This window comes from Dromaius novaehollandiae, chromosome 28 (assembly GCF_036370855.1).
Source record: "Dromaius novaehollandiae isolate bDroNov1 chromosome 28, bDroNov1.hap1, whole genome shotgun sequence".
NCBI lineage: Eukaryota > Metazoa > Chordata > Aves > Casuariiformes > Dromaiidae > Dromaius > Dromaius novaehollandiae.
Genome location: NC_088125.1, coordinates 3,989,364 through 4,016,664, shown reverse-complemented (window position 1 = coordinate 4,016,664; position 27,301 = coordinate 3,989,364). Strand labels below are relative to the sequence as shown.

At 58.0% G+C, this 27,301-nt stretch overlaps 2 protein-coding genes across 9 annotated transcripts; one reads left to right on the top strand and one right to left on the bottom strand.

Moving 5' to 3' along the window:
* Positions 1 to 1,262: 1,262 nt before the first annotated feature.
* Positions 1,263 to 19,732, bottom strand: GALNT6 (polypeptide N-acetylgalactosaminyltransferase 6). 7 transcript variants are annotated; one of them, XM_064498505.1, is made up of 11 exons: positions 19,668 to 19,732; positions 14,328 to 14,917; positions 12,133 to 12,305; positions 8,827 to 8,976; positions 8,248 to 8,482; positions 5,747 to 5,864; positions 5,286 to 5,486; positions 4,594 to 4,725; positions 3,338 to 3,439; positions 2,918 to 3,070; positions 1,263 to 2,683 (listed from the first exon to the last, which is right to left on the bottom strand). In XM_064498505.1, exons 2-11 carry the CDS (start codon positions 14,813 to 14,815, stop codon positions 2,570 to 2,572), a joined length of 1,866 nt encoding a protein of 621 aa, XP_064354575.1. In that variant the 5' UTR covers positions 14,816 to 14,917; positions 19,668 to 19,732; the 3' UTR covers positions 1,263 to 2,569. The 7 variants fall into 7 exon arrangements, with proteins under 7 accessions (XP_064354575.1, XP_064354576.1, XP_025969738.1 ...); XM_064498506.1 differs by lacking the exon at positions 19,668 to 19,732 and adding an exon at positions 19,417 to 19,438; XM_026113953.2 differs by lacking the exon at positions 19,668 to 19,732 and adding an exon at positions 18,353 to 18,462.
* A 512-nt stretch (positions 19,733 to 20,244) lies between these two features.
* On the top strand, positions 20,245 to 27,287 carry LOC112991465 (uncharacterized). Of its 2 annotated transcripts, XM_026113957.2 has the most exons (5): positions 20,245 to 21,148; positions 21,909 to 21,976; positions 23,761 to 23,883; positions 24,869 to 25,398; positions 26,498 to 27,287. In XM_026113957.2, exons 3-5 carry the CDS (start codon positions 23,766 to 23,768, stop codon positions 26,657 to 26,659), a joined length of 810 nt encoding a protein of 269 aa, XP_025969742.2. In that variant the 5' UTR covers positions 20,245 to 21,148; positions 21,909 to 21,976; positions 23,761 to 23,765; the 3' UTR covers positions 26,660 to 27,287. The 2 variants fall into 2 exon arrangements, with proteins under 2 accessions (XP_025969742.2, XP_064354578.1); XM_064498508.1 differs by lacking the exons at positions 20,245 to 21,148; positions 21,909 to 21,976 and having other exon boundaries at positions 23,603 to 23,883.
* Positions 27,288 to 27,301: the final 14 nt, after the last annotated feature.

The following is a 27,301-nucleotide window of genomic DNA, read 5'->3' as shown; positions in this document are numbered from 1 at the left end:
TGACGCGGCCGTATCGAGCGGCCTTGGTCGCTCTTCCAAAGCACGCAGCGCCCCGAAGGCCGGGGCAGAAACGCCGTGACCCGAGGTTAAAAAAAGAAAAGACCAAATCATTAAAAAAACCAACCATCGCAGTTTTGGCCCCGCTTTCGGTGCGCTCTGCCTCTGCGGCCGGTGCACGTGCCCGTCTTCCCTGCCGACAGTGCCCACGTGCCGCCGCCGGCCCTGCCAAACCCGCGGCCCTGGATGGCTCGGGGCGTTTTTGGGCAACGGGTTGAGCCAAACGTGGGAGATGTTTAACCCCTCCAGAAAAGCCACCCGGCAAAGCCAACGCCAGAGCCGGGAGCAGCATCCTTGGCGAAACGGGGTGAAACGTGGCATTTTGGAACTCAGGAGAACGCCAGCATTTTGGCCTGGCATCAGCACAAAGCAGCAATCCCCCCTCAACCTTTCCAGGGAAAAGCTTTTCCCTGTTTTCCCCCCTCGGGAAGGGCCGCCTGCGGCATTTTGGCTGTTGCACCTCGGCTGCGGGGTCGGATCAGCAGTGAACGAGCACCCCGGGAAGCGGTGTCGGAGGCTAGGACGGGTTATCAGTTCCCCTGGGGAAAAAGAAAAAAAAAAAAAAGAAAAAAAAAAAAAAAAGCAGCCACTTGAGCAAAAGACACCTGCTGCCTTTCTGCTCTTATCTCTAAGAGAAACTTGAGATTTTGTTTAGCAAGTGCTGGGAAAACCACCTCCGCGCTGGTCACGTGCGAGGAGGAGCCCCGGGGCTGCCGTCGCTGGTGCCTCCGCGTCCCGGACGTCCCAACCTCGGCGTCCCAAGGCGGATCGGCCTCCGAGGGGGCTGCGCGACCCCAATTTTGGGCGCAAACAGCTGAGCAGCGAGGCCGAGCCCCCAGGAACCCCCCCAGGGCCGCTCTGGCACAGCGCGAACATCTGCACCGGGACACAGATGTTTCGGCTGCGAAGTTCCCAGGGGACTTTCCGGGGCAGCGGTGGACGAGTTCGGACTGGGGCACGCGGAGGAAGAGGGGTCCTCGGCACTGCTGGGGGAACTTCCCCAGGAAGCAGAAAGCCCCAAACATCCCCATTTTTGTCTCAAATGGGTCCAGATTTGAGCCAGGAGGACTGGGGGCCCCCGGCGCGTGCATTTTTGGGCACAGCCTGCAGCTTTTCTCCGTCCATCCTTCCACCGCGATGCCGAAACCCAGCCCAGGGCCGCGGAGAAGCCGGAGGCAGCCAAGGAAGCACAGCTGGAGCTGGGACATTTGTAAAATAGAGCATCTCTTTATTCCGTGTAACCAAAGACAAATTCCTCCCCCCTTCCAGGGAGTATTGTTCCCCCCCCCCCCCGCCACACTAAACTGAAATAGAAAAATCACTTGCAAACAAAATAGTGTAAACTACAGTAGTCAGGTTTAAACAAAATAGCAAAAACAGAGGTTTTACAGCACGGCTCCTGCAAGGCCCCTTTCCTGGAAGACGCTGCCGAGGCGCAGACCCTGCCCGCGGCCGCCGGTCCCAGCCGAAGCCCCCGCGGGCGAGAGCCGAGATGCGAAGGGGCTGAATTAGGGTCACCGGGACTCGCACGTCCCTTCTCACCGCCCGGGCAGCGGCGTGCCAGCCCGCGAGCAGCGCTCAGTGTCTTTTAAGTCAGTATAAGGACAAACAGAACCACACCAAGAGAAAAATAGTTTAAAAAAAAAGTAATCTAACCCTTCCAAAACCAAGCCTGAAGTCCGAGGCAGACGGCGTCAGAACGGCCCGAGTCCCCTCCCTTCCCGGGAGCGCGGGGCGCGCTTGGCCGCAGCGGCTCGCACGGCACCACCCCGTCCCCACCGCCCCGGCTTTCCCCGTGCGGGGGCCAAGTCCGACGGTGATTCATCTCCCCGTGCAGGATTAATTGTGCGGCGAGTCCCTTCTTATCTGCAACGCAATCAGTTCTCGCTCCCGTGGCGCTGGCAGGAGTTTCCTGGACAGGTTTTGCGCGCGGGGCAGCGGCGACGTCGCGGTGCAGCACCGGCAGCTCAAAACGCACACGGCCGCTTTCCGCGGTCTCCCAAGCGAGTCTGCGCGGGGAAGGACGAGCGGCTGGAGGCTTCCCACCAACGCTGCAGTCTCCATTTCGGGCTCCTCGTGTCACTGCTGGCTGAGATCCGCTCCCCGGGCTGCCCCGGGGTTAGCAACGGGGCCGGTCGTCCCTGAGTCGCCCTGGCACGGCCGGGTCCACGCTGTTCGGCTTTGGATGAGTTCTAGATACGACACTTAGGCTGGCTGCAAGTGGGAGGGTTTTTTTGTCGTTTTTTTTTTTTGCTTTGTTTCAGAAAAAAGGTGAGACTACAAAATAATCTCCTCTGCGTATTCCAACACCTGATCCCTCAAAAGGCACAGGACTGAATTCAAGGCAAACGTGAACTGCAGCATATTTAAGGCTTTAGCTTCTTTTAAATTAAAAGAGGGAAAAAAAAGAAAAATAAAAAAACCCAAGGGAGAAAATTTTGGATTCTGGTTTCCTGAGTGCAGTTTGGGATCCCAGGGCCTCCTGTCTCACTCGCGCTGCTCCGCTTTCCCGCTAAGTGAAGAACCACTGCTGATGGGAATCCGACGGGTTGCAGGGAGCCATCGACGGATGCTTCCCCCTTGCCGTCAAGCACATGTTGGAGGCTGCGTTTTTAATCAGACGGTCCTGACAAAAAGATAAAGACAGCACCTGGCTTGCATCCCTGTGCAATGCATCCAATAGGATGCACCCAGTTTTGGAGGAAAAGGACTTAAAAGCCAGGGAAAAGGCAAATAGCAGAGAAGGGCCCCGGCCCCTCTCCTTCCCCTGCTTTCTCAAAGACTTCCCAGCACAGAAATTCACTGCAAGGCATCGCGGAGGGAAAGACCCGGCCCCGGGCGCCGTCTCCGCCCTCCTCACCTGCGCCAGCTCCCACTCCTCGTTCCCCGGCACCCGCGTGTTCTTCCCTTTGTACTGGCAGTCGCCCAGCTCCACGGGCCCGAAGGCGGACCGCAGGCAGAGCTGTTTGCCGATGTTGTGCCGCAGGTCCTTCTGGGTCGTGTACTCAAAATACTGGCAGGGGAGAGCAGAGAGGGGACGTCACGTTGCTGCTGCGTGTCGCCGGCAAGGCTGATGCTGCCCCAAGCACGCGGCCAGCCGGGCTCTGGACCCGACTGCCCGTGTCCCCATAAAAGTTTTGGGGAAAACATGAGGGGTTTGCAAGAGAAGTAAGAAGTAATGGAAATTGCCACTGATAAACGTGTCATTCAAGTTCTGACCAGCAACGCGAGAAGGCTCCTTCAAAGCCTTTCCAAGCCAAGGAGGTCGCACGGTGCCTACCTGGTTGCCTCCCATCCCATGGCACGGGTACATGATGAGCGGTTTCCCACCGTGGTTGTTCTCACCGACATCCAGGCAGCTCTTTGTTCCCTCGTTTTTTATCTGCGAGAAAGAATCCGGAGCAGAAAGCTCAGGTCTGGGGTCCCTTTGGCCAGGGCTCACCACCCCCTTGGGCGGGGACCAGCATTTGGTGCTGGGTTCACAGGGCACCTAAGTATCGGTGTACAAACACGTTCCTGGTACTCGGCCCCGGGTCCGGGTCTCTAGTTGTTTCCAGGATGTGAGCGACGCCTATGCCAGCACCTCCCCGTCACACCAAGTGCCTTCCTATAGCTTGTGCAATTTAAGTCTAGAGCTGCTTGGCTAAAGTTTCGGGAAACAGAGCTGAATTAAGACCCGGACAGGAGCCAGTAGAAGGCTTTACTGAAACAAATTCATTTTGTGTCTCTGCAAACTGGTTTCACAACATTGTCACAGCAGAGAAGGGCTGTGTGCGTGCCGACCGGCTGTCGCAGGGGTCGAGGGAAGGGCTTTCTCCGGTAGCTCCCTCCTCTGCAGCGATCTCTGCGGGCTGCCGAGGAGCGCAGACAAGCGGGGACAGGGCCAGCGCTCTGCGTTTGCGGTGGCCGGCCTGGCATTGGAGCTGCTCATGGGGAGCTTGGAGACCCAGGGTCCAAATCCGTCCTTCTGACCCCGGCTCTGCACACAATCTGGGGCAAATCACTGCCCTTTGGGGCTTACAGAGCTATTCGGGAGTTGAGCACGCATCCATGCAAACGCTAACTATCCCTGGAGCATCATTCCCCGCTCTGTACAGCAAAATTTGGCCTGTTGGATTTTTAAGCCCCATCTTGTGCAGGCTGATGCCCAGAGCTGACAGCACTAAGGCTGCCCGAACTCTCCCTGAGGTTTCGGACTCTCCCTGAGGTTTCGCTTGTTTTGCCTATTTTAAGCTAGTGTGACATCCCCTCAGGGCCCCTGTAACTCGCCCGAAACCAGCTCTGCCAGATTCCAGCTCTTTCGCTGTCAGCCAGAGCCCGGAAGGGCCTCATCAGCTGGCGGCAGATGCGGCTCACCACCACCACGGTGGAACTGGAGAGGCAGGGTCTCTGCCACCGCACTCCTCCTTGCTGGTTTAAGGCCAGAAGCAAAGCCTGATCTCCTGGGGACCTCACTGCCGTGGCTTATTTCTAGAGAAGGACTAAGCCCAAGGGGCGGCAGAGCAAGCGGGCGGCTCCAGACACCCACGTACTTACTGCTCCATAAAAAGTTGGAGTCAAGTCCGGGATGAACATCTCCGGATAGATGGTTTCTAGGTACCAGGTGAAGTTCTTGCAGTGTAGCTGCTCCCTCAGCTTGCGCCGTTCTGTAATGTCACCATACGTTTTCTATCAACAAAGTCACGTGAGAAAATTAAACTAATCTCCAAAGCCAGCAACAAAACCCTGAGCCAGGGCTCAGCAGATAGGCCCTCCCAGCTTGGTCATCGCCCTGTTTAAAGTCAAGCCCATGTCTTACTACGGCTAAGACCAAGGCAGGCATTAAGAGTCTTGCAAGACAATATCTGGCCTGTGCAGGTAACTTCAGACTCTGGCCACTTGCAAAGAGGGCTGGAACATTTTGTTGTCAAAGCAAAGCAAATTCATACCCCCTCAAATTGCTTTGATTTTGTGGGGGGGGGGAAAAAAAATCTGAATTTTCTTACCAGAAAACACTTAGGCAAAAAGATGTACATATGCACGCATGCATATATTTGGCAATATCTTTCCACCTGCATTCACCATCCCTCTGCAAGCTAAACCTGCTGAGCCTTTTTGTTTTCTTCTACTGCGGATCTGGGCTCCCTGCAGCATTGCAGCCTTTGGGACAGCATCCCAAGACACCACGTGTTGCAGAGCACACATTAGCGCTACCCTTGCTGATGAAACCCTAGAGAAATGTGGGGTACCTCTCTGGCCATCTGCGAGGCCTGCTGGTTTCTTCTGTAGAAGATTTCCTTGTAGTCATCCATCCAGACCTCGGCCAAGCGAACCTGGTTCCTAGAAATCACCTGGGTCCCTTTGGGGAAGGTGTGGGGACTCTTGGAGCGGAAGACATGTCCGACGACGGAGCAGGGGATTATCTCGAGCTGGCCGCCGCACTGCCAGACCTGCGGGGAGGCGAGGACCTGGTGCCTGAGCCGTGGAAGAGCCTCCCCAGCCACGGCGGTGCTTTCAGACCCCAGCTGGGCTTCGAGCTCCCTTGGGCTGGGAGCTGCCCCCCCCCCCCCCCCCCCGCACGTGGGATTTCAGCTCCATCAATCCCCCCTGAAGCTTGGAAACATCAGCGCCCCTTTACACACACCCAGAGCTCCCAAATAAGGGATTTCCCTGAAGTCACTCTTTAAAAAGGCGCAGGCTTTACTCTTACCCTGAAGGACATTTCCACATTCTCTCCTCCCCAGATCTCCATCTGATCGTCATAGGAGCCGATATACTCAAAATAGGACCTGGAAATTGCGAAGAGCCCACCAGCAAAGGTTGGTGACCTGGGAAGAGACAGAAGCAGAGTCTGAAGGGAGGATGCTGGGAGCTCTGTGAATTTTACATGCCAGCAGCCACATCCTCCATCTGCAAGACAGGCAGGGATTAAAACTGCAGAGGTCTGAACTGGGGGGACAGCTTTCCTGGGGGGATCACAGAGGGGCTGCAGCCCCCGAGCTGGCTCACACAGAGCACCTGCATCTCCCTTGCCTGTCCCGAGCCCCAGGTATCGCCCCGGTGCTGCCCTGGGCGGTGGGGAGGGCTGGAACACGCGCCAGGCCCTGCTGCGCTGGGCACCAGACAGAAAAGGCTTCGTCAGAGGGGATGCTGCGAGGACAGACCCGCTCGGAGGTCAGTGGATGCTGCCACAGGGGGACAGAGGAGTCGAGGAAATCCATAGCAGCGTGACACCGAGCCGCTGCGGGGCCTCGCTGGCTGCTCTCCACTCAAGAGAGAGTGAAACTTGGATATTATTACTGAAAATCTATAGCAGAAGAGAAAAAACAGAGCTTAGCTCAGTGACTGGGCACCCTATTCACTCCTCTTGCTTTTATAATCTGTTCCATCTGATCTCTGGAAGAGGAAGGTTGGAACAGAAACTCGCTTTTGTTCAAGAAAAAGAAAAAAGGACTCACTGAGCTGCTGTGTTCCTGCCGAGAGGAGCCGAGAGAGATTAGACGCTGTTTGGAGCCAAACTAGCAGCCCTTGGGAAAAAAAGGGACCTTTACTGGGACGGAAACATCTCCCGGCTGACCTTTCCACAAAGCGGAGCTGTGCTCCGGGCCAAAGGACAGGATGTGGAAAGGGCCAAACACGGTGTTGGGTATCTCCCTTCGGGAACGCGAGACTGTCTGGTTTATCAAGGGGCGCTGGCCGCGACTGGCCGCCCACAGCGGCTGGCTTTGAAGGGCACAGAGGGAAATCCTCCCCATCGAGGATCGGGAGGAAGGTGCCAAGATGTCAAGAGGCAGAAGGCTCCCTGAAGCTCCCCCAAAGCATCTCCTGCCGTTTGCCAGCTGCTGCCAGCCTGCCCCAGGGCACGGCGCATTCAGCGCGGTACCTTAGCGGGAGCATCGAGGGCTCCCGGCTGAAGCCATCAGCAGGGACGTGCCCTAGAAGAAGGCTCAAATGTCTTTTCCAGCCTCCCGCTTATCTGTGGTGCCTTGCTTCCTAGCCGTATAAACCAAACCGCAGATCCAGGGGGCCTCTTTGGTCCTGGAGCAACAACTAAGTCACCCTGCCCCTTCCCCAAGCTGCTCTGCCCCTTAAGCAATTGCACAAGGAACGTGCAGAGACCTGACCGGGGTTAAGCCAAGCCCTCGGGTTTCCTTTGCTGGGTTACTTCTGTTCCTGCCCAGTTCCCCAGTCTGGTCCTGCTCGCTGTGCCTGCTGCCGGTGGGGGGAGCACGGGGACGGGAGGAAAGGGGCAACGGCCGTCTCTTCCGGTGACAGGAACAGGCAGCTCTTGCCAGCCTGCAGCATAACTGCCTGCGAGCATCCCCGGCACCGCTGGGCACGCCAGGGAAGATCTCCCTGCGGCTCTCCTGCATTATAACCCTGCTGCGAGAAGAAAACCCTGCAAAGGTGCAGGCAGCGGCCCTGCAGGCAGCGGAGGCTGGAGGCGAAGCAGCGCGGACGGGCAGAACTAGCTGACGCTGCAACGCTCTTGCCCGCTGGAGACTGCGAGCGATTTTGTTTTCCTTCCTTGCCAGCGCCATTGCACGTGCGCTGGCTCTGCGCCAGCCCAGACAGCGTTCGCAGCTGCCTGCCTTCCCCACGCACCTCTAAGCGGCCCGTCTCCGCAGGCAGGGGCCGAGGCTGCTGCTGGAGCCGGCACGCTAATCCCAGGCAGGGGAAGCGGCACAAATTCCTGCCCCAGACAGCAGCGTCTCCCAGAGCTGCCGGCTCCCAGCCCCGGTCAGCGCAGGAGGGCCTGGTCACGGCACAGTGGCTCCATGGGCACGCCAAGGCACGCTCCAGCCCCATCCCTGTGGGATCCGGCAGCAAGGCAAGACCCAGACGAACGTCCCACAGCAGTGGGAGGTGGCGGCAAAGGGAGAGCCTGCGCGGCGCTGCCTCTCTCCAGTAATCCACGGGTGCTCCTGCAGAGCTCCGAGTCCTAGCAGAGATGCTCCCTCTCGTCGGAAACACCTATCAACCTCCCAGGTTTATCTCCACGCAAAATAGGGCCAGGGGTCTTTTTGTGCAGGTAACATCCCCTTCCTGCTTTGCCAACTCAGGCACCTACCAGGTGATCAAGTTTCCAAGATGAAGTGCAAAAAGATGAAGAGACGGCAATTAAACCCTTAAACGAGAGGCCTTGCAAGAATCAAGATCCGTCTGGGATCCGGCGCCACAGAGGACACCAGTACCACCACGAACACCTACTTGATGGGGAAGGTCTCGTCTTTCCTGCGCTGCTTCTCCCGGAGCGGCACAGCCTCCCAGCCGAAGGTCAGGCTCCAGTCGAAGTTGCCCCGGCTGTGCTGCTTGCCGTACTGGACGGGCTTGGAGAACTCGAAGGTGTTGAGGTCGATGGTGGTGATGTCGGGGCTCACGACCGCCGTGGGCTCCTCTGCAATGCGGGATAGGAGGGGCTCCAGCCAGCCGTGGAAGCACTCACCTGGAGGGATGGGAAAGGATTCACCAGTGTTGCACACGCAGGAGCCGTATTAGGAGCAAAGCCTCCGATTCCTCATTTTAGGGCACAGGACAGACCGCCTCACCAGGGCGATCCAGCCTCTCCCATGCTGGGAGGCCCCTGGGAAGCTGGGATCGCTTCTGTGGGCTGTCCCATGGCTGCGAGCACGCAGCCACGCGCAGCTGGACACATCTGGCTGCTGGCTGCACGTCCCCAGGACCCCAAAGACCGAGACCTCGTCCTACTTCCCCTCTCGCCTCGCGAGTTGGGCCGGGGACCGTGGCCACGCAGAGCCGGAGGGTGAAGGGGAGCCGGGCCGTACTCACAGTGGGCGTCCAGGAAGGTCAGCACCTCCCCGCTCGCCACGCTGGCCCCGAGCAGCCGCGCCGTTATCAGCCCTTTCCTCTCCTTCTGCCGCACGACTCGCACGATCTGCAGCTGCTGTACGTAGCGATCCAGCTCGTCTTTCAGGTAGTCTGGGGATGGGACGGGGGTGTCAGGGAAGGGAGAGGAGCGACGGGAGCAGCCCGTACGAGCCCTTCCCTGGCTCAGTTGCAGCCGGTGACAGGAGACGTCCCGCTGCCCCGAGCGGCTGCGTCCCCAGCAGTGACGGCTCTGCTGCCCCGGCTGCCCACGCGAGGCCGGCTGTAGCAGTGGCTCGTGGGCTGCGATGCGGCCGCAGAGCGGGATGAAGCCCCGAACCGCCTGCCCCCTCCATCCTCCCCACGGCACCGGGGTCTGCGGCGCTGCACGGGAAAGCGAGGGCGAAGCACCCACATCTCCGACCAGCACACTCTCCCTTGCTGTATCCGCTGGTTCACATCCCACGGGTGTTTACACACGGGATAAGATGCCGCCACTATTTTTACTCCTAAAACCTTTCAAATAAATTGTAGGGAAACCCCATGCCAGGTCCATTAAGCAACCTCCCCTTGCAGGGAGGAAGCGCCACTGGCGGACATGATAAACCCTCAATAACACTGAAATTACCTGGATTAAACAGTTTGCTCTGCAAAGTTGAGAAATGAGAGGCAGCTGCCCCAGGCCTGCTGGCTCCCCCCCCCCCCCCCAGCTTTGTGTCTGGCCTGGGCTTGGGCAGAGCCTCCCACTCCCCCAGCCATGAAAGAGGTTTTTAATTGCTGAAAGAGAGAGCGGGGCTTGGAGGTGACCCTATGGGGCTCTAATCCCTCCCGCCCGCCCCGCATCAAAGAGAGATTAGCCGGGATTAGAGGAACGACGGGGTGAGAAAGCCTCTTGACCTGTGGTTAAAACTTCACCGCGACCGAGCAGACGAGGGGTCGCCAAGGCAGGGAGAAGGCAGGTTTCAGACCTGACGGCACAGAGGAGAGTGAGTTAGAGTGTCTCTCCTCTCTATTAGATGCTCCTAAACCAAAAGCCACGAAGGGATGGGCCAAAACGAAGGGGAATGGGTGGGAGAAGAGCTGGAAAATCCAGAAACCGTGTCCTGGAGACTCACATCCTGGGCAGGGACCTGAAATCTTGCCTGTTCCCAGCGAGTGCCCAAACCAAGCAGCTTCCCCGTGGCAGCAGGAGCAACACTTGCAAGAGAACAAGCGATAAATCCCTGCTATTGTGCCTGACCCGGGGAACTGGTCAAGCCTCGCTGCTGCCAGATCCACGTCTCAGGACCAGGTTCCCTCGTGTCTAGCAAGATCCAAGAGCTCACGAGAGCTGGCAGCTTTTAAAATATCTTTCTCCAAAAGCTCCCCCAGCATCTACCAAAGCGGGTGCTCCTGCCGTTCCCGCGCTGGGGTGTTATCGGGACCCCGTGCCCATTTTTGGGACACAGGGAGGAGCTGACGACCTGCCAGGCAGCAGCAAACAGTCCAAAGCTGCTGGGGCGGAAAGACAGATGCACAGAGCCTGGTCACACGCAGCTCTGAGCGCCGTCCTCAGAGAGGACAGCTTGTGCTTTAACGAGGAGGAAGAAATACTCAGAAAAGAGGAGCCATCATGTGAGAAAGTACCCAACTGCCTCTCCCGGGGTACCCGGTTTCTAAAACGGCATCCCATCTTCCAGGCAGCGCCGCGCAGAGCGGGGCGCGGAGCGGCGAGGGCTGAAGGCTGCCTCCGTTTGAGGCCGAAAAGACAACGGCTGCCAGGGCCCCCTCCTGCTCCATCCCACGTTCACGCTCCGTCTCCCCTTTCGCCCATCTCCGTGCTCTGGTAAGCGGGCTGCAGCCGGAAACCTCTCGCCGTGCAGCGCCGAGCACCCAGCTGCGATAGCCGCAACCACCCTCCGTCCCGCGCGCGCAGAGCGAACTCGGGCGGGCAGAGCTGGCGCTTGACCATTCGCTGATGACCCATTTACAGAAGAGGGGGGAGGCAAAAAAACCCCAAAAAACAAAAAAAGCAAACTGTATTCAGTGCTGAAATAATGAAAATCAACCCTGCCGGCAGCCCGGGGCCGGAAGGTCCGTCCCTCCTCCCTCGCTCAGCCACCACAAAACAGCAGCACAATGAAGGTTGCTGAACCGCCGCGAAGCCGCCGAGTATCACAGAAAACCACACGCAGGAGATGCGTTTCCAGGGGCCGAGCCAGCCGAGCTCTTTCAGAAGGGCTTGTTGTCGGGGGGAAATAGGATACGCTTCGTGCGAGAAGCGGGGGGAAGCGTCTGAAGTGAGCGCTCGGCGGAGACTCGGGTGCCAGCTCGGCCCCGGGAAGCAGCTCGGGCCCTTTTGGCCTGCGCCGGTGGGTCGCAGGTGTCCTGCCCTGGAGGACGTCCATCTGCCGCGGTCTTGGGAGAGACGTTTCCCTCTGTGCACCAGGCCTAGCTCTAAAGCTCGAGGCCAGGAAGGGCCGAGGGACCCACGAGCAAGGACGGAGCAAGCTCTCTGCAGCAGGGCCAAATCCCCTTCTCCCTCCGGGACAAGCCACGTGGGCAAAGCCCTGCACAGCAGGCCCAAATCCCAGCATCCGTCACGCTCAGTGCTGCTCAGCCCAAAGCGGGCATGAACCGGGCCCAAATCACGCCAAGCCCCAACTCCCGACGCAACGACCGACATCTGTGTCCCTCCGCGCTCACCCGCCAGCGCAGCCTGCGACCGACCCCGTATCGCAGATACCCTCACGCCTCTCCTCCACGCGCTGCGCCGCTCGGATGCATCCCAAAACAAGAGCCCTCGACCACGGAAATCCCCTCTTAAGGTCGCTCTTGCATCGCATTAAGGTTTTTGCACCTCACAGACCTCTGCTGCTGGCAGAAAAGGAGGGTTTAACTCTGGGATAGAGCGAGGGTAAAGTCTGAGCTTCTCCAACATCCTGCTCCAGGCAGCCCTGACATTGAACCATGTCCTTAGTTTACCCTCGGTGTAACTAATTTGGATTGCCAAATTGCAGTTTACCGGACAAGCAAGTAATTTACTGAGATGGAAAGTGTAGGTGCTCCGTTTACAGGAGGCGGGAGGAGCGCCTAGCGCGCAAGTTTTATCCAGGAGCCAGATTAAAAACAACAACACGCAAAGAAAAACCCCCGGACCGTGCTCACGCGACCCGAGGTAATTAGGAAACAACGTCGAAGGCTCGTCGGGGCGGGGGGAGCGCGGCAGAAGGGGGCGTCGGGAGAGCGGCGCGCTCCTGGCCGCTCTTGCTCGGCGCTGGCCCAGCTCACCGTCCGTGCTGGCGTCGTCCACGAGGATGATCTCCTTCAGCAGCACGGCCGGAGAGGCGTGCAGGACGCTGTACACCGTCCGCAGCAGCGTGGACCAGGCCTCGTTGTGGAAGACTATGACGACGCTGGTGGTGGGCAGCGGCGGGCAGCGCTTGAATTTCTGGTCGATGCACCTGCAAGAGGCAAAAAAGCCCCAGTCTAAGCGAGGTGTGGACTCGTATGGGGCATAAACCACCGGCCAGAGCTCATGCTGTCTACTGATAGAGCCTGGACCCCAGTTAAACCCCTAGTTGTGCTGGGATGGGCTGATTTTTCCTGGGCAGAACAGTTTTGTTAACTGGGGGAAATAGGTTTTAGCAGCAGAAACAGGCTGGATTCGTGCTCCCACGTCCGGACTCGCAGCCACCCCAGCACCCCGGGAACAGGCCGCTCTCGGGGCGAGCGGCAAGACCAAGGCCAGGCCGCCGCGCCGAAAACGCAAGACCCCCCCGTCCCCCTCCTCGGCCGCCGTGTGAGGGCGGCCCCCCGGCCCCTCGCCTCCGGCCGGCCTCGCCAGCCCCGCTGCACATCAAAGGCGGGCGCGTTCCGCACGGCGGGCGCGGGTGCACAATCGCGGCCCTCCCGCGCGCCGCCGCCGCCGCTTTCAGCTCCGCGGCCGCTTTCACCGCTGCAATTTAAATTGGTTTATACCTCTGCCCCCGCGGCCGACTGAATAACATTCCTGCCGCCGCCTCGCTTCCCAGCCCCGGGACCCGGTGTCCCTCCATTGTCGCCGCTCCACCTGCCAGGCACGGATAATTGCCTGCCGGCGCGGGGGGAGACGGTCTGCGAGCCGGGGCTGCGTTTCCAGCTCCTATTCAAGCCTTTTTTTCTCGCCAGGAGCCCCTGCAAAGCCTCCCCGGCCCACCCCCGGCCCGGCAGGGGTTGGGGCACGCTCTAATCTCGCAGCACATCGCCGGGGGCCACGGGGAAGGTGATGAAGTCTCTCAAGTTTAGGCTCCTTCCTTTGCCCCCCTGCCTAGCCGAGTCTCAAGCTGTTCCACTCGGCTAAGAAAATAAAAAGTAAGATTATGGCAGAGGTTGCTGGGATAAAAGGGGGAGGGAAGGAGGGGGGCTACCCGGATGCTGGAGCAGCAGGGCCTGGAGCAGGTACGCGGAGACATGAAGAGCCACCGCACAGTTTAATGTGCTGTGATTTAAAATCAAGCACTAGGTATGCAGGAGGTGGGAAAGGGAGTATAAAAGTTAGGGGAAAAGAAAGGGGAAGAAAAGATATTGCCCTGCGCACCTCAGGCTTGCTCTAAGCCTGAGACGGGGAGGTATGCAGACCCCAAAAATCAGTGAGTCCTTCCTACAGCTGGGTCACCACCAAGGCAACCCTCCTGCCACTCGTCCCTGTCACCCACGGGATGGGCAGCCCCACGAACACGTGTTTCCCCGACACCCCTGCTCTTTTTGGGCAGCCCTGCTCTGCTCTGCTCTGCTCTCCACGACAGGATGCCGAGCCCACGCGACGCAGCCTTTGCGCGCGGTGCCGACCCGCCGGCTGCAGCGGCACCGCCGAGGAACAGCCCTGCTTTTGGTAGGAAACGTCGCCGGCCTGATGGGGCAGATGTGAGTTTGTCTCCCGAGGCTTTTCCGAGAAGCAGCAGGTCGCACCTGGCTGTGCCGCAGGAGCGGTTCTCTCCTCTCCGTGTGTTTTAATTAGGTGGCACTTGGCCGATCCCCTGGGGTTACCCTGCAAGCCCTCAGCTCCAGCCCTCTCTGCCTCTTCTGCAGGGGCAGAGGAGATGCGTCATGTGTGGTTTGCCCGGACCGAGGCAATAACATGCAAAGCACAATAACCGCCAAGCCAGAGAGCTGACGAGGGCTGAATTTCCCCCCGCTGATCTTAGAGCAGGGGAAAAACCCGCAAACGTTGCATGACCGAACCGCGGGACACTGGCTACGCAGACGAGCCGGGCTACGAACCGCGGCGGGCGGGAGCCACGCAGCTGCGGCGGCCAAGTTGGCCGAGCGTTAGCCGCCCGCTGACATCAGAGGCCACAGGCCCCCTTAAATGGGATCCCAAGGGAGTAAACAAACCTCAAAACGTGCACACCCCACAGCTGCCGGCTACGCTGGCATTGCCCCCAGCCCACGCCCGTCTCCTCCCTGCAAACCGGCTACGCGGCCGTTTGGGAGGTGGCTCTTACTCTGGCGGGCGGCTGTCGGGTCCCAGCGCTCTTTGGAGGGAGATGCGGTCGCTGGCGAAGGCGTTGAAGCAGTGCTTCTCGTAGCCGCGATCCTTCTCCTTGGTTTCCTCCGGGGTCCACTGGTCCTTCTTGAAGGCCTTGCCGTCGGCCCCGGGGCTGTTGGGGTCCTGGGGCGGTCGCTCCATCAGCGGCCGCAGCTCGGCGGCCGTGTAGTAGCCGGGGAGGCAGGACTTGGTGCTCTGCGAAGGAGCCTCCTGCTGAACCGGAGCCCGGATCTGAAGCTTCGGCATCGAGTCCCGGATGTTGTTCACTGCCCCCATCATCAGATCGATGACTTGATCCTTCCCGTTCACGATGTTTTTCAGCCAGGGCTCCTCGCTGGAGTCCCTGTTCCCCACGTCCTTCTGCATGATGAAGAGGCAGATGACAAAAACGACGCCCACCAGAGCCACCTTCAGCGGGCTGTAGCGTCGCCGCAAGAGCCTCATCTTCAGCGTAGCTTTCAGAGTCCTTCCTACGCCAGAGCGAGGTGCCTTTCAGGGCCGGGGGGTGTCTAGGCACTGCATGATGATCTTCTCTGCCTCTCTAAGCTGGGGAGGAAGAGAAACACGTGCAAGGTTAATTCACAGGCAGCCTGAGAGAACAGAGTCCACAGGAGTTATTCTGAGTACAATAAAGAGAAATCACTCCACGCACAGGAGCGAGCGAGAATCTTGAATTCTTGGCATTGCCGCTGGTCTGGCAGCTTTTCCCACCCCAGAAAGCTGCAATATGAGCAGACGTGAGCTCCAGAGCCGAGGGACGTCCTGCAACCTGCTCCCGAGCGGCACTGCCCTCCCGCAGCCCGGCACTGCCCTCTCCCAGCCCCTCAGGCCCATAAGTCCACACTGGAAAAGAAAAAGAAAAAAAAAGAAACCCACAAAACAGTAAGGTTTGGAACTGCGAGATGGTGCTGGGTATCATGAGAGCAAGCCGTCTTCAGCAGTTTCATGTCCAGTCCTGCAACCGAAACATCTGCTGCAGCCTCCTCCCTCCCCAAACTCTATGCGCGCAGAGATAGCGGCGTAATGAAACTGAAAAAAGCTGCAAGTTTTACCGAGACGGTTTTGGACGTGCAGAAAAATCCTTTCCCCGCGCAAGTCCTACGCCTGAAAGGAATCCCGTCCTTCCACTTGCTTGCAGTCAGCCGCCAACCCGAGCGAGCCAGGTTCAGCGCCCCGTGTCACCACGGGCCTCACGTACGACCGTGCGCGTTTAACCTCTCCCTGTCCCATCTCTCCACCCGGCAGCAGGACAACGGAGCAGGAAACCGCTCGAGAGACTCCGTTTCTGCCGATCGGGAGGAGCGGCCGAGCCGGGCTGCGGCACACGCCGCCCTGCCTGCCCGCGCTTTATCCTGCCTTCGGAGCCAGCCAGCGGCGCGGCGGCTTCGCGGAGGGCTACGCTCCGGCTGCGGAAACCTCTGCGGACAGCGGAGGAGACACGGAAAAGCTTGCGAGTGGCAGCGCTAACCACGCTCCCACCGGCTGTGCTTTGTGAGCCGCTGTCACCGGCGCATGGACAAGCTCCGAAGGAGCCATTCACCGGCGTTTCTGCCTCCTCCTCATCCACTTAGCCGTCTCCCCCTCCTCTTTTCTTTTTCTTTGGCCTTGGGAATCACGCAACCCCCGACGGTGCCCTGGAGTGGAAAAGGACACCTGCCTTTAACTTCAAGGGCGAGAAGCTTAGCTCGGGAGTCCTCATTCTTCTGGGGCCGCGTGAGGCTTTACGGGCCAGGAGAAAGGAAAGCGGACACGCTTCGAAAGGAGGAGGGACAACCCCCGCCGTCGCTGCTTTCAGCTCCATGAAGGGCCTCGGGATCAAAGCAGCGGCGCGGCAGGCAAAGACCAGACCCCACTTCCAAGGGCGCCCGCCGAGCCGGGGACGAGCGTCGCTGCCGGACTCGGCAGCACCCGTCTCCCGAGACGGACGCTGACAACTGCCTGTTTTCTCTAATACGGAACTTAAAAACACCCCAATTTTTCCTTGCATCATTTCAAATCTAAATAAATGAGGAGGCTGTCACCCCACTGACACCCCGGATCCCGAACGCGCTGGTTGTACGGTGCAAGTCGTGACCGTACGGCGATGCGGGCTGGGGCAGCCAGCAAAAAGGGACCTGTCACAGGAAGGAAAACCCACTTACACTGCCCCCAAATTTCTCTGATCACCTCCTACCCGCCACGTTGCCGTCGGGGTGAGCACGTTAACGATAACGATGTGCTCGTTACCTGTGCGGTACTAACAAGCCCCACTGCAGCGTAAGGGTGTGCAAGGAAGAGCTGAAGGGTGCAGATTTGGAGTAGTAAAGTGCCTTTGGTCTAAGGGTCTGAATTATTTAGACGAGAGGGGAACAATCCTGAGGCAAGAGGCCAAGCACCATCCCAGCAAACTCCTCCTTGCACGGGGCAGAGGGATGCGCTTTAAAGCCAAAGCAGAGCTCAGTACGGCACAAGCTGCTGATTTATCAGGACAGTGCAAACGACAGTACAAAAGAAACAAGCGTTAAAACGATCCCGTGGCCGACTGCATCCCCCGAGGGTCGGCCCGCACAGCCCGGCAACGCGGCAGCTCGATGCTAATAATCGCGCCGAAAGCAAACAACCGAGTCCCTCCGGCCACGGCTCCGCAAGCGGGGCTTGCCGCGGCTCCGCGTCGCGCGTGCGCGCTCCGTCCCCGCTTTCCCTCCTTCCCGAGGGCTGGGTTTTTTTAGAAAGCTGTTTTTTTAGAAAGCTCCTCGCGCTGACCGTGGGCGGTAGCTATTTCTCGTGATAAAGGCGACAGCCCGAGCCCTGGGTCACCTTGCCACTGGCCACAGCACAGGAGCAGCAGCAGTTTCTCAGCCCAGGTGAGGGATCTTTCGCCGTTTGGACCCGACCAGCTAAAACGTCGTCCTTGGGTAACGGAGCCGCGCGCTGTTGCGGAGCCCTCACCCTCCGTGAGATACCAGCGGCACGCAATCAGAGGAGCTGTAACCAGAGATTACTACACTTCGCACACGAAGAAATCCATGTCATTTCCTCGCTTCGTAACACTTACGGTGTCGCCGGCAGCTTTAACTATAAACGCTTCAGATCGCTTTGTCTTTACCAAGTAGCTTTTTCTGCCCCAAATTAAAACACAGCCACCGTTCTTTCAAAATCCAGACGGCAGGTTTTCCGACTATGCTTAAACACGGTCTTAAGAGAGAAAGTTTCATTGGGAGCCAACCTGCCAGATGTCCCAAAACGGAGCAGAAGCTCTCCTGGAAGCGTTTCTCTTGCATAAACCGAACGTTATGTTTACGAGAGATCTTGGCTTCCAGGGACGAGGGTCCTCCCCCATCCCCTACCCTGAATCGTCCCACCAGCCCCTGCCAGAAAAGGCAAGATGAGCAACACGAAACCCACAGCGCTGACATTTGGTCGCAATAAAACCTCACTCCACCCATTTCCAGAAGTATCTTGCCCCGCTTGTCGTCTGACGGCTGGGCGGCTACCAAAGGTGAGTCGCACACACCGGCGGTTTCTTGATTTTTATAAGTTAGAACAAAAAGAGAACCACCAGCAAGTGGGCGGGCATGCATTTCAGCCCCCCAAAACAGGCCTCGCCGCTGGTGGCGAAGACAGCAGACTTCTTATATCCTGTCTGAAATAAAATTACACCTTAGACACTTTTCCGGCAGCTGAGTCATGACTTCCAACCCCGCAGCCGACGCGCCGGGTGGGCTCGCCAGGGTGGATTTTGCAACAGGAGGATTCGTCACCAGCTCCCGGCTCACTCGCACTTTCAGTTTTCATCCCTTTGCCTCCCCGCCGCAAATCGCTCTCCAAAAGCGATGAATCAGTGCCGAGGGCGAGCGACCGCGCTACGGGCCCGGAGCGGGGCTAAAAGACGCGCCTGCTCCCTCCTGTCCGGCCTGAGCTGCAAAATCCCCCCACGAGACTCAGGTGGGCACCTGAGCAGCCTCTGCGGCGAAAGCGCCACGTGCCGCCTCTCAGAATTACCTTTCTGAGCCCGCCGCCTTCGGAAGGGGTCAAAACAGATTTGGTAAAAACGAGAGCTGCCCGGTGCAGCCGCGGTGGCAGTTGGGTCACCCGGTTAGACGCGGCCCACGTGACGCCGGCTCGCGGGCATGTGTAATAAGCAACACTTCCTCATTGAGGCTGAAGGTAGAAGTCGCAGGGAGAGGCTGTTTCTTGGAGATTTACTGCTGAAAGAGATGACTGTCCTCCGCAAAGAAAAGGAAGAGGAGGGGAAAAAAAACAACAAAACACCCAACCAAACCCAGCCCAACAAAGCAAAGTTCCCGAATCGCTGGGCTCGGTGTGTCAACACAGCGCAAACACCGCAGCCCCATCCAACGTGGCCTCTTGCTCCACGTGGCTCACGGAAAACAGCCACGTTCACCCACCTGCGCGGTGCCACGGAGAGACCGGCCAACGCCGGGCCACGCCACGGCGACCGTGATGGAAAATGCCGCCCTGGTTTGAAATCCCACTGCATTTAAGCTCAGCCGGAGCGGAAGAAAGTCCCGTTTCGCTCTCCACTGGTTATTTCTACTGCTGCTGCTGGGGCTCGACAGCAACAGGAGCATCGCTGGCAGCCGGCTCAGCCACCGGCAGCCCAAATTCGGGCTGTCACCAGAGCCCCGGGGCGTCTCGGCCCCGAAATAGGGCTTCTCCGGGCAGGCCCGCACCACATCACCCTATCTGCTACGCACCTGAATCTAGACTGATTTACCCCATTTCACAGCTGGGCAACAGGCACAAGGCAGAGTTTTCCCCAGGGCTCACCTCCTCTCACTGGGGCACCTCTATGCTTTTCTTAAGTATAGGCTTAAGTCTCGCCAAACCAGGGGGTTTCAGAGGGGGCCGCAAGCGCCGCTCGGCCCAACCACCGCTGCCACAACGGCACCCGGCCTCAGCGGGACGTGGTGCGGGGCTGGCGGGACACGGCCTCCCTTTCCCCAGGGAAGCCCGGCCACCGCTTCCCGCCTTCTGCCCAGCCGCGGCAGCCACAGTTGGCGCTTCCCGAGTTTTGGCGCTTCCCAAGCTTTCGCGCCTCCCACCTGGACGAAACCGCCGCCATCGCCGGGCGCGACGCCGCTCTCCCGAAGCCTCCGCGAGGGGAGCCGCTTCGCCCCGCCGCTCCCCTCGGGATCGCGGCTCCGGCCCCTCGCGAGGGGAAAGCGGAGCGGGATGGCGGCGGCACCGTGTGTCCCCCCTCTCCGCCCCCGTTCCTGGGGGAGTTTTGTCCCTCCTGGGACGCCGTAGCAGCCCCCTCCCTGCGCCCCCGGCCCGCAGCGGCGGCCCCGCTCACCTGGCTCCGGCGCGGCGGCGGCGGCAGCGGGCGCGGGCGGGCGCGGCCCCCAGGTGCCCTCCCGGCGGGGGCGGGGCGCGGCGGGCCGGGGCGGGGCGGGGCGGGGCCGCCGCCACCTGCCGCCGCCGCCGCCGCCGCCGCGGGCCGGGGCCGCGCCGCCGCCCCGGGGCACAGGTGCAGGCAGCGCCGCCCCCGCGGTCCTAGCGCCGCCCCCCCGCCGCAGCGCCGCCCCCGCGGTCCTAGCGCCGCCTGACCAAAGGGGGCGGCGGCGGGGGGATGAGAGCGCGGGCGGGGGAGCGACGGGGGCCCGCAGGGGTCAGGAGGGGCCGGAGCGACGAGGGCCTGGGGGGGCCAAAGGGGCCTGACAGCAGGGATGTGGGGAGCGAGGGGGCCTATGGGGCTCATAGGGGCCAGACACCAGGGATGTGGGGAGCGAGGGGGCCTATGGGGCCCATAGAGGCCAGACACCAGGGATGTGGGGAGCGAGGGGGCCTATGGGGCCCATAGGGGCCAGACACCAGGGATGTGGGGAGTGACAGGGGCCTATGGGGGCCGCAGGGTCCCGTCATGGAGGCCGCTGCTGGGAGCTAGCCTGGCCTATAGGGGCTATAGGGGCCTGACACGGGGGTTTGCTGGGAGTGACAGAGGCCTATAGGGACCACAGTGGCCTGACCGGGGGTGCTGGGAGTCTCTAGGGGCGTATAGGGGCCTGACAGCAGGGATGCTGCTGGTAGCTGTAGGGGCCAGGGCCTTACAGGATCCAGGGGTGCACGTCTGCGGCCGGAGCTGCCCCGGCTCCGAGCTGGCAGCAGCGAGCGGGACTGGTAGGGTGCTAATGCTCCTCCTATGGTTATTTCATTTTATTTCTTGTTCCTTATTATTTATTAACTACTTTGGAGGCATTGATGGCAGGTCAGATGCAAAGCCCCCTGAGCTCCCCAGCTCCGGGGCAGTGTTTCACCACTGTTGAGGCTGCGGGCTCCGGTTTATTTGAAATCCTTGTATTTCGCAGCACTCGACTGCTCACAGCCTATTCTAACATGCCGGTGCTCTGCGCCTCGGTACAAGGGCGGCCGGGGAAGAGTCACATTTGCCCCTTCTTCATCTCTCTCCGTGAATGAGCTTTGACAAACCTCACTGCTGTTTTTGCTGTGATGTGATAATTGCTGATACTGCTTCTTGTGTCTCTGCGTATAGCTATAAATAGATTATTTACGCAGCAACTTGGTAATTATTCCCATTACTCTGGGTTGTCTAGTGTTGCCCTGCCTTTGTCGTCCCAGCAAAGCGCTGGGGCCTGGCTCTGCGTGCAACGGGGCGGCCGCCCCGAAACGCGAGCCCGGCTGCCGGTTCCCCGCGTTCTCACGACCTGTTTTTAACACTAGATGGTGGTATCTCCACGAAGCTTTGGCTTGCGGCTTGGCCGTTACCGCTTACGGCTGGAAAGCTCCCGTCTGGCTACAGAGCGTTGGAGGAGCAAGGTGGGATAGGGGTGGTGCGAAACAGCCGCTCGGAGCCCTTCCAGGGAGCATCGAGGGGGGAAAGATGCGTTTGGGGATGATGTGGCAGGTAGCATCCCAGGCAGCCCCTTTGCTCGAGGCTTTCTGAGCTCACGAGCGAGGGCACAAGCACAGATTTCGATATTCAGCCTCCAGACTCTTCCCAGGGGTGTGCGGGGCTCGGGGAGGCAGGTGCCACGGTGTCCCCAGGGCAGGAGGGACAAGTCCCAGGAGAGCTTTAACCACCCAGCCGAGTATTTGGAGTTGGCTCCCACACCGCACAGAGATTTGGGGGGATTTGAGCCAGGCCCAGGGGCAAAATGACTATTATTTTGGGTTAGTGGCTTATTACTTTGAATATTAGCCACCTTAAAGGGGATAACTCTGTGGCGGTCGGCATTGTGGAAGCCCAAATACCCGCAAGCCTCCGTGCTAAGGCACTAATGAATCACTAGAGAAAGTCGGGGGGAAACTGAGTCACAAAAAGGCACCTGCCTTCCCCAGCACAGCACAGCGGATTAAGGGGAGAGCCAAACCTCCATCAGGCCGGAGAATCCTTGGCCTCAAAAGTGGTCCCTTGGCTTCTCAGAGCTCACTCAAAACCCTTGGTTTGCACCACGGCTGCCTGTACTCTGCTGCTGCTTTATTTCCTGTCTTGTCACTGCGCGGAGGTTTCACTATTAACATAAAAACTGAAGGGAAATTCCCTGCCCCAAAGTTTTCTTTTACTGAACTTTTTCAGTTGTGACTCGCCAACTCCAGTGTCGCAGAGCAGCCGACCGGCCCGGGGAAGCAGGGTCCCCTGCCAGAGTAAGTTTTTCCTTTGGAAAATAGGGTGCTTTGGTATCCTCAGGTCACCGGCTGGGATGGGGTGGGAATGGTTTTTCTTAGCCAGATTAAACCAGCTCCGCTCCCCGGGAGCCAAGGGGTTTTTGACGACATGGCTGAGGGCTGGTGCTGCCCTGTGTCACCAGCGCCAGCCCGAAACAGCTCAGAGAAGCCCAAGTGTCCCATTTCCCAAGGATTTTTCATTTTCTGACCACTTCTTTAATTATAATTTGCGAAATATTGTTCAGGTTACACAGGAGATTAAAATCTCTGAGTGTGCTGTTGTCCTAATGCCATAGTAGTAATCTGGGGGGGGGGGGGGAATAAAGGAGTGAGTAGCTATTGAAAAAACAGCATTAAGCACATTAAATCAATACAGGCTTGCTTGGGAATGAAAACCCCCTATCACACACTTCATAATAAATAATAGATATAGCTGTATGTAACTCTCAGACAAAATAGATCTTCTTAATCTTTCATTTGATATGTTAGCAGTGGAGCTTTGGAGGCTGTATTCTTGGGTTTTTAAGAAACGGTGGGACCAAACTAGCAGAAAATAAATTTAAAGTACCGTCACGGCTTTGTTTGTGGTGTGAGACGCACAGAAAACATCCTGCGCTAGAAAGGAGCCTTACCATTTTGTCAGAAGTTTTCTTTGTGCCGGCTTCGTTTCCTCCAGTTGGTCGTGATTTCTGCCCTTCACCCGCAGCAGGGACTCCCCGTCGCCCTGAGCGCCGGAGGAGGCTTCATCGAACCGATTAGCAAAGCCCCTAATTACCGAGCTAGAGCTTGAATTTTCAGTGTGAAGCAGTCGAAAACCTGGAAAATGTGACAGGAAGCAAAGCTGATTTGCATATTTATGCTAATAGAGATGCACGAACCTTTCAAATTAAAATATACTTTGCAGATGGCTTGCAGATTTACACCACGCTTTGGTTTTAGTTATTATTTTTCAGAATGGTAATAATTGGTGCAATATGGTAAAACTGGAAAGTCTCGTCCACAATACAGCTGTTAAAGCAAGGAGAAATGTGCTGTGTACAACGCAGTGATATTTATCTGAGTAGTAAAAACATTTGATTCAAGTGTACCATGTGGGCATAAGCTTGACTTCCATTTGCAGAATATTTTCAAAAGCAGGAAGGGCAGTTCGGGGCTGAGCATCGCAAAAAAGGGTAATTGTGCCCCCACATTTGAACATCTTTCCTGTTTTGGGTTCGTTCCTGGGGTTTGCCCTCACAGCACGGCACAAAAATGCGATGACCTCAATGCCCAGCCCTTGGTGATGTTTGCAGCCGATGCGAGGGCTCGTTTTCCGGGCAGGTGAAGCAGCTATAAACGCTTGGGAATTAGAGCCTGCTTTCTCCTCCCATTTCGGTGACTGGGAAATTCAACTTTCCAGGCAGATTTTGCCATAAATGGGACTAGAAAGGCTGCTAGTTACTTGGAGCTGTGATCTAATGGCAGCTCAGGGCTTGGAGGTGGCAGACTTCAACTTTGCCATGCAGTTGTCCCCGACTTCAGCAGAATCACTTCCCTTTTCACTTTTTTCTCTTTATTGCATAAACTGCAAGAGAACTGGACACGGGATGACATCTTTCTGGGCAGTCCCGCGTGCGCCAGAGCCTGAACCCCCGTGGATCCTACGCCACCATGATCCTCCCCATTTTGCTAGCGCCGGGTAACTTCAGCAGCTCCTTGCTGCTGTTCCTGCTTTGGGGAAAAACACAGCTGGTCTTTTCCTCTTTTTTCTTTCTCCTGAGCAGACGTGATGGCAATGGAAGAGGTCTTCTTCCAGCTCTGCGAGGAGGTTGCCAGGCTGCAGGACCTGTGCGCGAAGCAGGGCAAACTCCTCAGGAAGCTGACAGCGAGGAAGGGACCCGTCCTCGGTAAGGAGCGGCGGTGGGAAGGGGCCAGTGCAATCGCTTCTTTGCTAAAAAGAGTAGATCTGAGCTGGCAAGAGGGATTTGAACCTGTTCCCTCCTGCTGGCAAGCAGTTTGCTGCAGAAAGTGGGGGTAACGTGAAATCTGGTTTAAGGCAGAAACATGCTCTGCGTTACGGCTGCTCTGCAGCCTGCTCACTGCACCAGCTGTCACAGCTTTTTGGCTTCACCTGCTCCATCAAATGCCTAATAACGTGCCTGTGGCTGTTCAGCGTCACATTAAAACCCGCAGAGGCGTCATGCTGCTGTTTACCTGTCCCTCCCCTGGGGAAACGGGGGAGGAATTCGGGGCGGATGGTTCTGATGTTGCCTAGAGCATTTTTGGAAAGCTGCAAGGTGGCAACCGAACCTCCATGGGCTGGAAATCACCTGGAGAAATCTCCTTGCCCTCCCCAGCAGAGATTGCCTGGTTTTCCAAGAAATAGCCCTCACGGTCCCCTGGCCCAGGGAGTCAACATGCGGATTCCCTGCTGCAGCAGTCACGTCCCTCCCACAGGGTTTTACAAGTTTTTCCCATAGTTAAAGGGTGTTTTCTGTGGTGAGAAGGGATTTGCCCAGGCGAAAGGCTGCCGTGTGCTGCGGAAGCGGCTGCTGGGCACTTTCACCTGCTTTCCACCCCCGTGGTCCCCGGCTTTTGGGGACACGGCGATGTCTCAACATCTCCTCTCCCAAGGTCAGACTCCGGAGGTGGCTAATGTGTCTCCTCCGGCTCCCAGCCCTTTCTGGCTGTGCTCCGATGCCCTTTCTTCGCTCGTCCATCCTTGTATTTCCCCGTAGCTGTGGGGAAAGAGAAGCTTTGCCTGCCGGCTCCCCGGTAAGGAGGTGACGCCCTGTTGTTTTGATAGCGCAGAAGGAGAAGGGAAAACCCAAGCGTGTGCCATAAAGCCACGCCGTCCCGGGAATAACTGGTCCCGCTCGCTTTCTTTCGAAGATATCCCTGTGTCGCTGCCGATCCAGTGCACGGAGGATGCGGTGACAGAGGAAGCGCAAAAACCCTCGGAGAGGCGACAGGAATGCTCCGAGGCCCCGAGCTCCGCCGCAGCCGGCCCCGGCTCTGCCCATCCGCTGGCGCAGCCCCACGCCGCCAACGCGGTGCCCGCCTGCAACGTCACGGACCCCCCGAGCACCGAAAACGCTGGCGTATTAAGCGGTGGGGACGGGAAAGCGGCCCTTGCCATGGCTTTCGGCAGCCAGCGCTGCAGCACGGCAGAGAGGAGCGAGAAGGGGGATTTAGACACGTGGCTGAAAACTTACAGGGTGCTTCCTACTGTGAAAGCCAGCGAGGAAGAAGCGAGGGCTTGCTGTAACCTGCTGGAGTTTGCGGTGCCCGACCCAGAGGCTGTCGACTCCTTCCTGGACCTGTATGAAGCCCCACAAGACCTTCAGAGGGAAGATGCATCTGGTGAAAGCGCTCTACCGGCTGCGATTCATGTTCCTGTAGAAATCCGAGGACCTGTGAAGGTAAACTGGGAGGCCGACAGGGATTTTTGTCTCTGACTTTTGGGGTAACCTTCTGTCAATCTTCAGTATCCTCCCGATTTCAACACCAACCCTCTTGTAACACATGGGGAGCCAAGGCAGAGTAGACCTTTAGGGTCAGGAGCTTGTGTCCCGAAAATGCCTCCAGGCACCCAATTTTCTGATTCCCGGGGCAGTTAGCTACATAAAAGCAACTGTGATCTAGCTGCTAAGCACCTGCTGCACTTTTGGATAAAAATTTCTCTTGATCCTTTCTGATTCAATGTTTTCTGAAGCTATTGATTCAGTCTCTGGGAAAAATTCTGCTGGCCTGCTTTTGATCTGTAAATGAGCTTGTAACTATTTCCTTTTTTCTCTCTGATTTGTGTGCTGCCAAAACAATACTTCCTAAATACATCCTAAAATCTACCACTTCAATCCCCATGCTAAGCCTTTATAATCTATGTTATGGGTGGGTCACCGCAGCTGGGCCGCTGATGAAGGTTCCTGTAACGCCAAGCCCGTTTCCTTTCACTCCTTTTTTCCAAACGAGGCCCTGAAACGTTATTTCATGACTGTCATGGCTACATATTCATGGCAAAAGCTGTTGACTTTCAGCCTGAGCTATACTTAAAATCTAGTTTCATTTTAAGAAGAAGGAGGGGAAGAAAAAAAGAAGTGAAAGCTGTGGCTGTCTGTCTCTCTCCTCAAGTCCTAATGTGCCTTATCAGCACTTAAATGATAATGGCACCAAAGGAAATTAGGAATGCTCTCCCGTTAAGCACTTTTCTCCTGTTCGGACCTGGATAATGATTGTAGCCGCCAGGGGAAAGCGATGGGTGACGGGAAAGGTTCAAATGCCATAAGAAGCGAGGAGGAGGCAGGTGAGGGTGGAGTGAGGGGGGACGGAGCACCCAGACTCCAGCACGGGGCGGCAGCCCTCAGCTCTCCCATCTGCAGGCACGAAACGCGGTGCCTGGGTTCGGAGGTGGATCTGAGGCTGCGTTTCGGTGTTGCAAACCTGGGATGGAGGCTAGGCTCGGTCGGGAGCTTGCAGAGGGGCTACGTCTGCCGTTTCCGCTGACCGCTCTTTGCCTTGCAGACGTCCTGGACGCCAGCATGGACGCTGGAGGAGAGCCTCGGGCAAGGCGCCGTCCTCACCTCGGAGGCCGCACGGACTTGTGACTTTTGCCAGGCTGTTTTCCCCTCGGACGCAGCAGCCCACGCAGACTATTTGAAGCACCTCTTAGCCCATATGAAATAGGACTCAATCTTCGTGCTCGTAAATCTGTGTGTTTGCACCTCAGCTAACACCACGTGCCCTGGGGTGCCTTCGTGCGATCCTGCTGCTGGCTTTGCCGGGGCTCTCGCGGCTCAGGTAGCGATCCTCTTCCGTTTCGTTCGGTGTGCCCCAAGCCCCGTCCCTGTTGCACTGTTTGACGGGCCGTATTCGGGCTCTCGATGTGTCTTGGTTTGCTGAGCTTCATCAAACAAGTTCTGTCCCAGGGTTGGGACGTGTGCGGGGCTGGGTGCCGGCCGAAGGGAGCTTCAGCTCAATGGGAAATGGAAAACTTTCAAAATTCTCCTAAACCAGAAAAAGTTGAAACACGTTTTCCATAAAGAAATATGGATATTTGAAAAGCTACATTGGCTTTTTCTGAAAACACGGAAGAGCTGGTGAGAGGGCGAGAGACTCGCAACAGGTTTTAATGTCACTAGATCTGAACTTGCCTTTGGAGCAGAGCCACTGTGCCGGCGTTGTAAGCACGAAATGCCGCCCGCCCCGCGACGAGGGCGACTGACGTGAACCGGATTTAACTTCCGAGTGTGTTATCGGGAAGGGCGGAACTGAGGGCTCTTCTCCCTCCTCATTAAAACCTCATCAGCTCCGACTCAGTGGCTCGTG

Excerpts from the sequence above, each read along its gene's own strand:
- GALNT6 (XM_064498505.1), bottom strand. The coding sequence starts at position 14,815 with ATGAGGCTCTTGCGGCGACGCTACAGCCCGCTGAAGGTGGCTCTGGTG. Across the intron at positions 5,865-8,247 it reads GACGAGACCTTCCCCATCAA|GTCACCAACCTTTGCTGGTG; the intron begins GTAGGTGTTCGT and ends GTCTCTTCCCAG. Across the intron at positions 2,684-2,917 it reads AGGAGTGGGAGCTGGCGCAG|GACCGTCTGATTAAAAACGC; the intron begins GTGAGGAGGGCG and ends TCTTTTTGTCAG.
- LOC112991465 (XM_026113957.2), top strand. The coding sequence starts at position 23,766 with ATGGCAATGGAAGAGGTCTTCTTCCAGCTCTGCGAGGAGGTTGCCAGG. Across the intron at positions 23,884-24,868 it reads GAGGAAGGGACCCGTCCTCG|ATATCCCTGTGTCGCTGCCG; the intron begins GTAAGGAGCGGC and ends TTTCTTTCGAAG. Across the intron at positions 25,399-26,497 it reads AAATCCGAGGACCTGTGAAG|ACGTCCTGGACGCCAGCATG; the intron begins GTAAACTGGGAG and ends TTTGCCTTGCAG.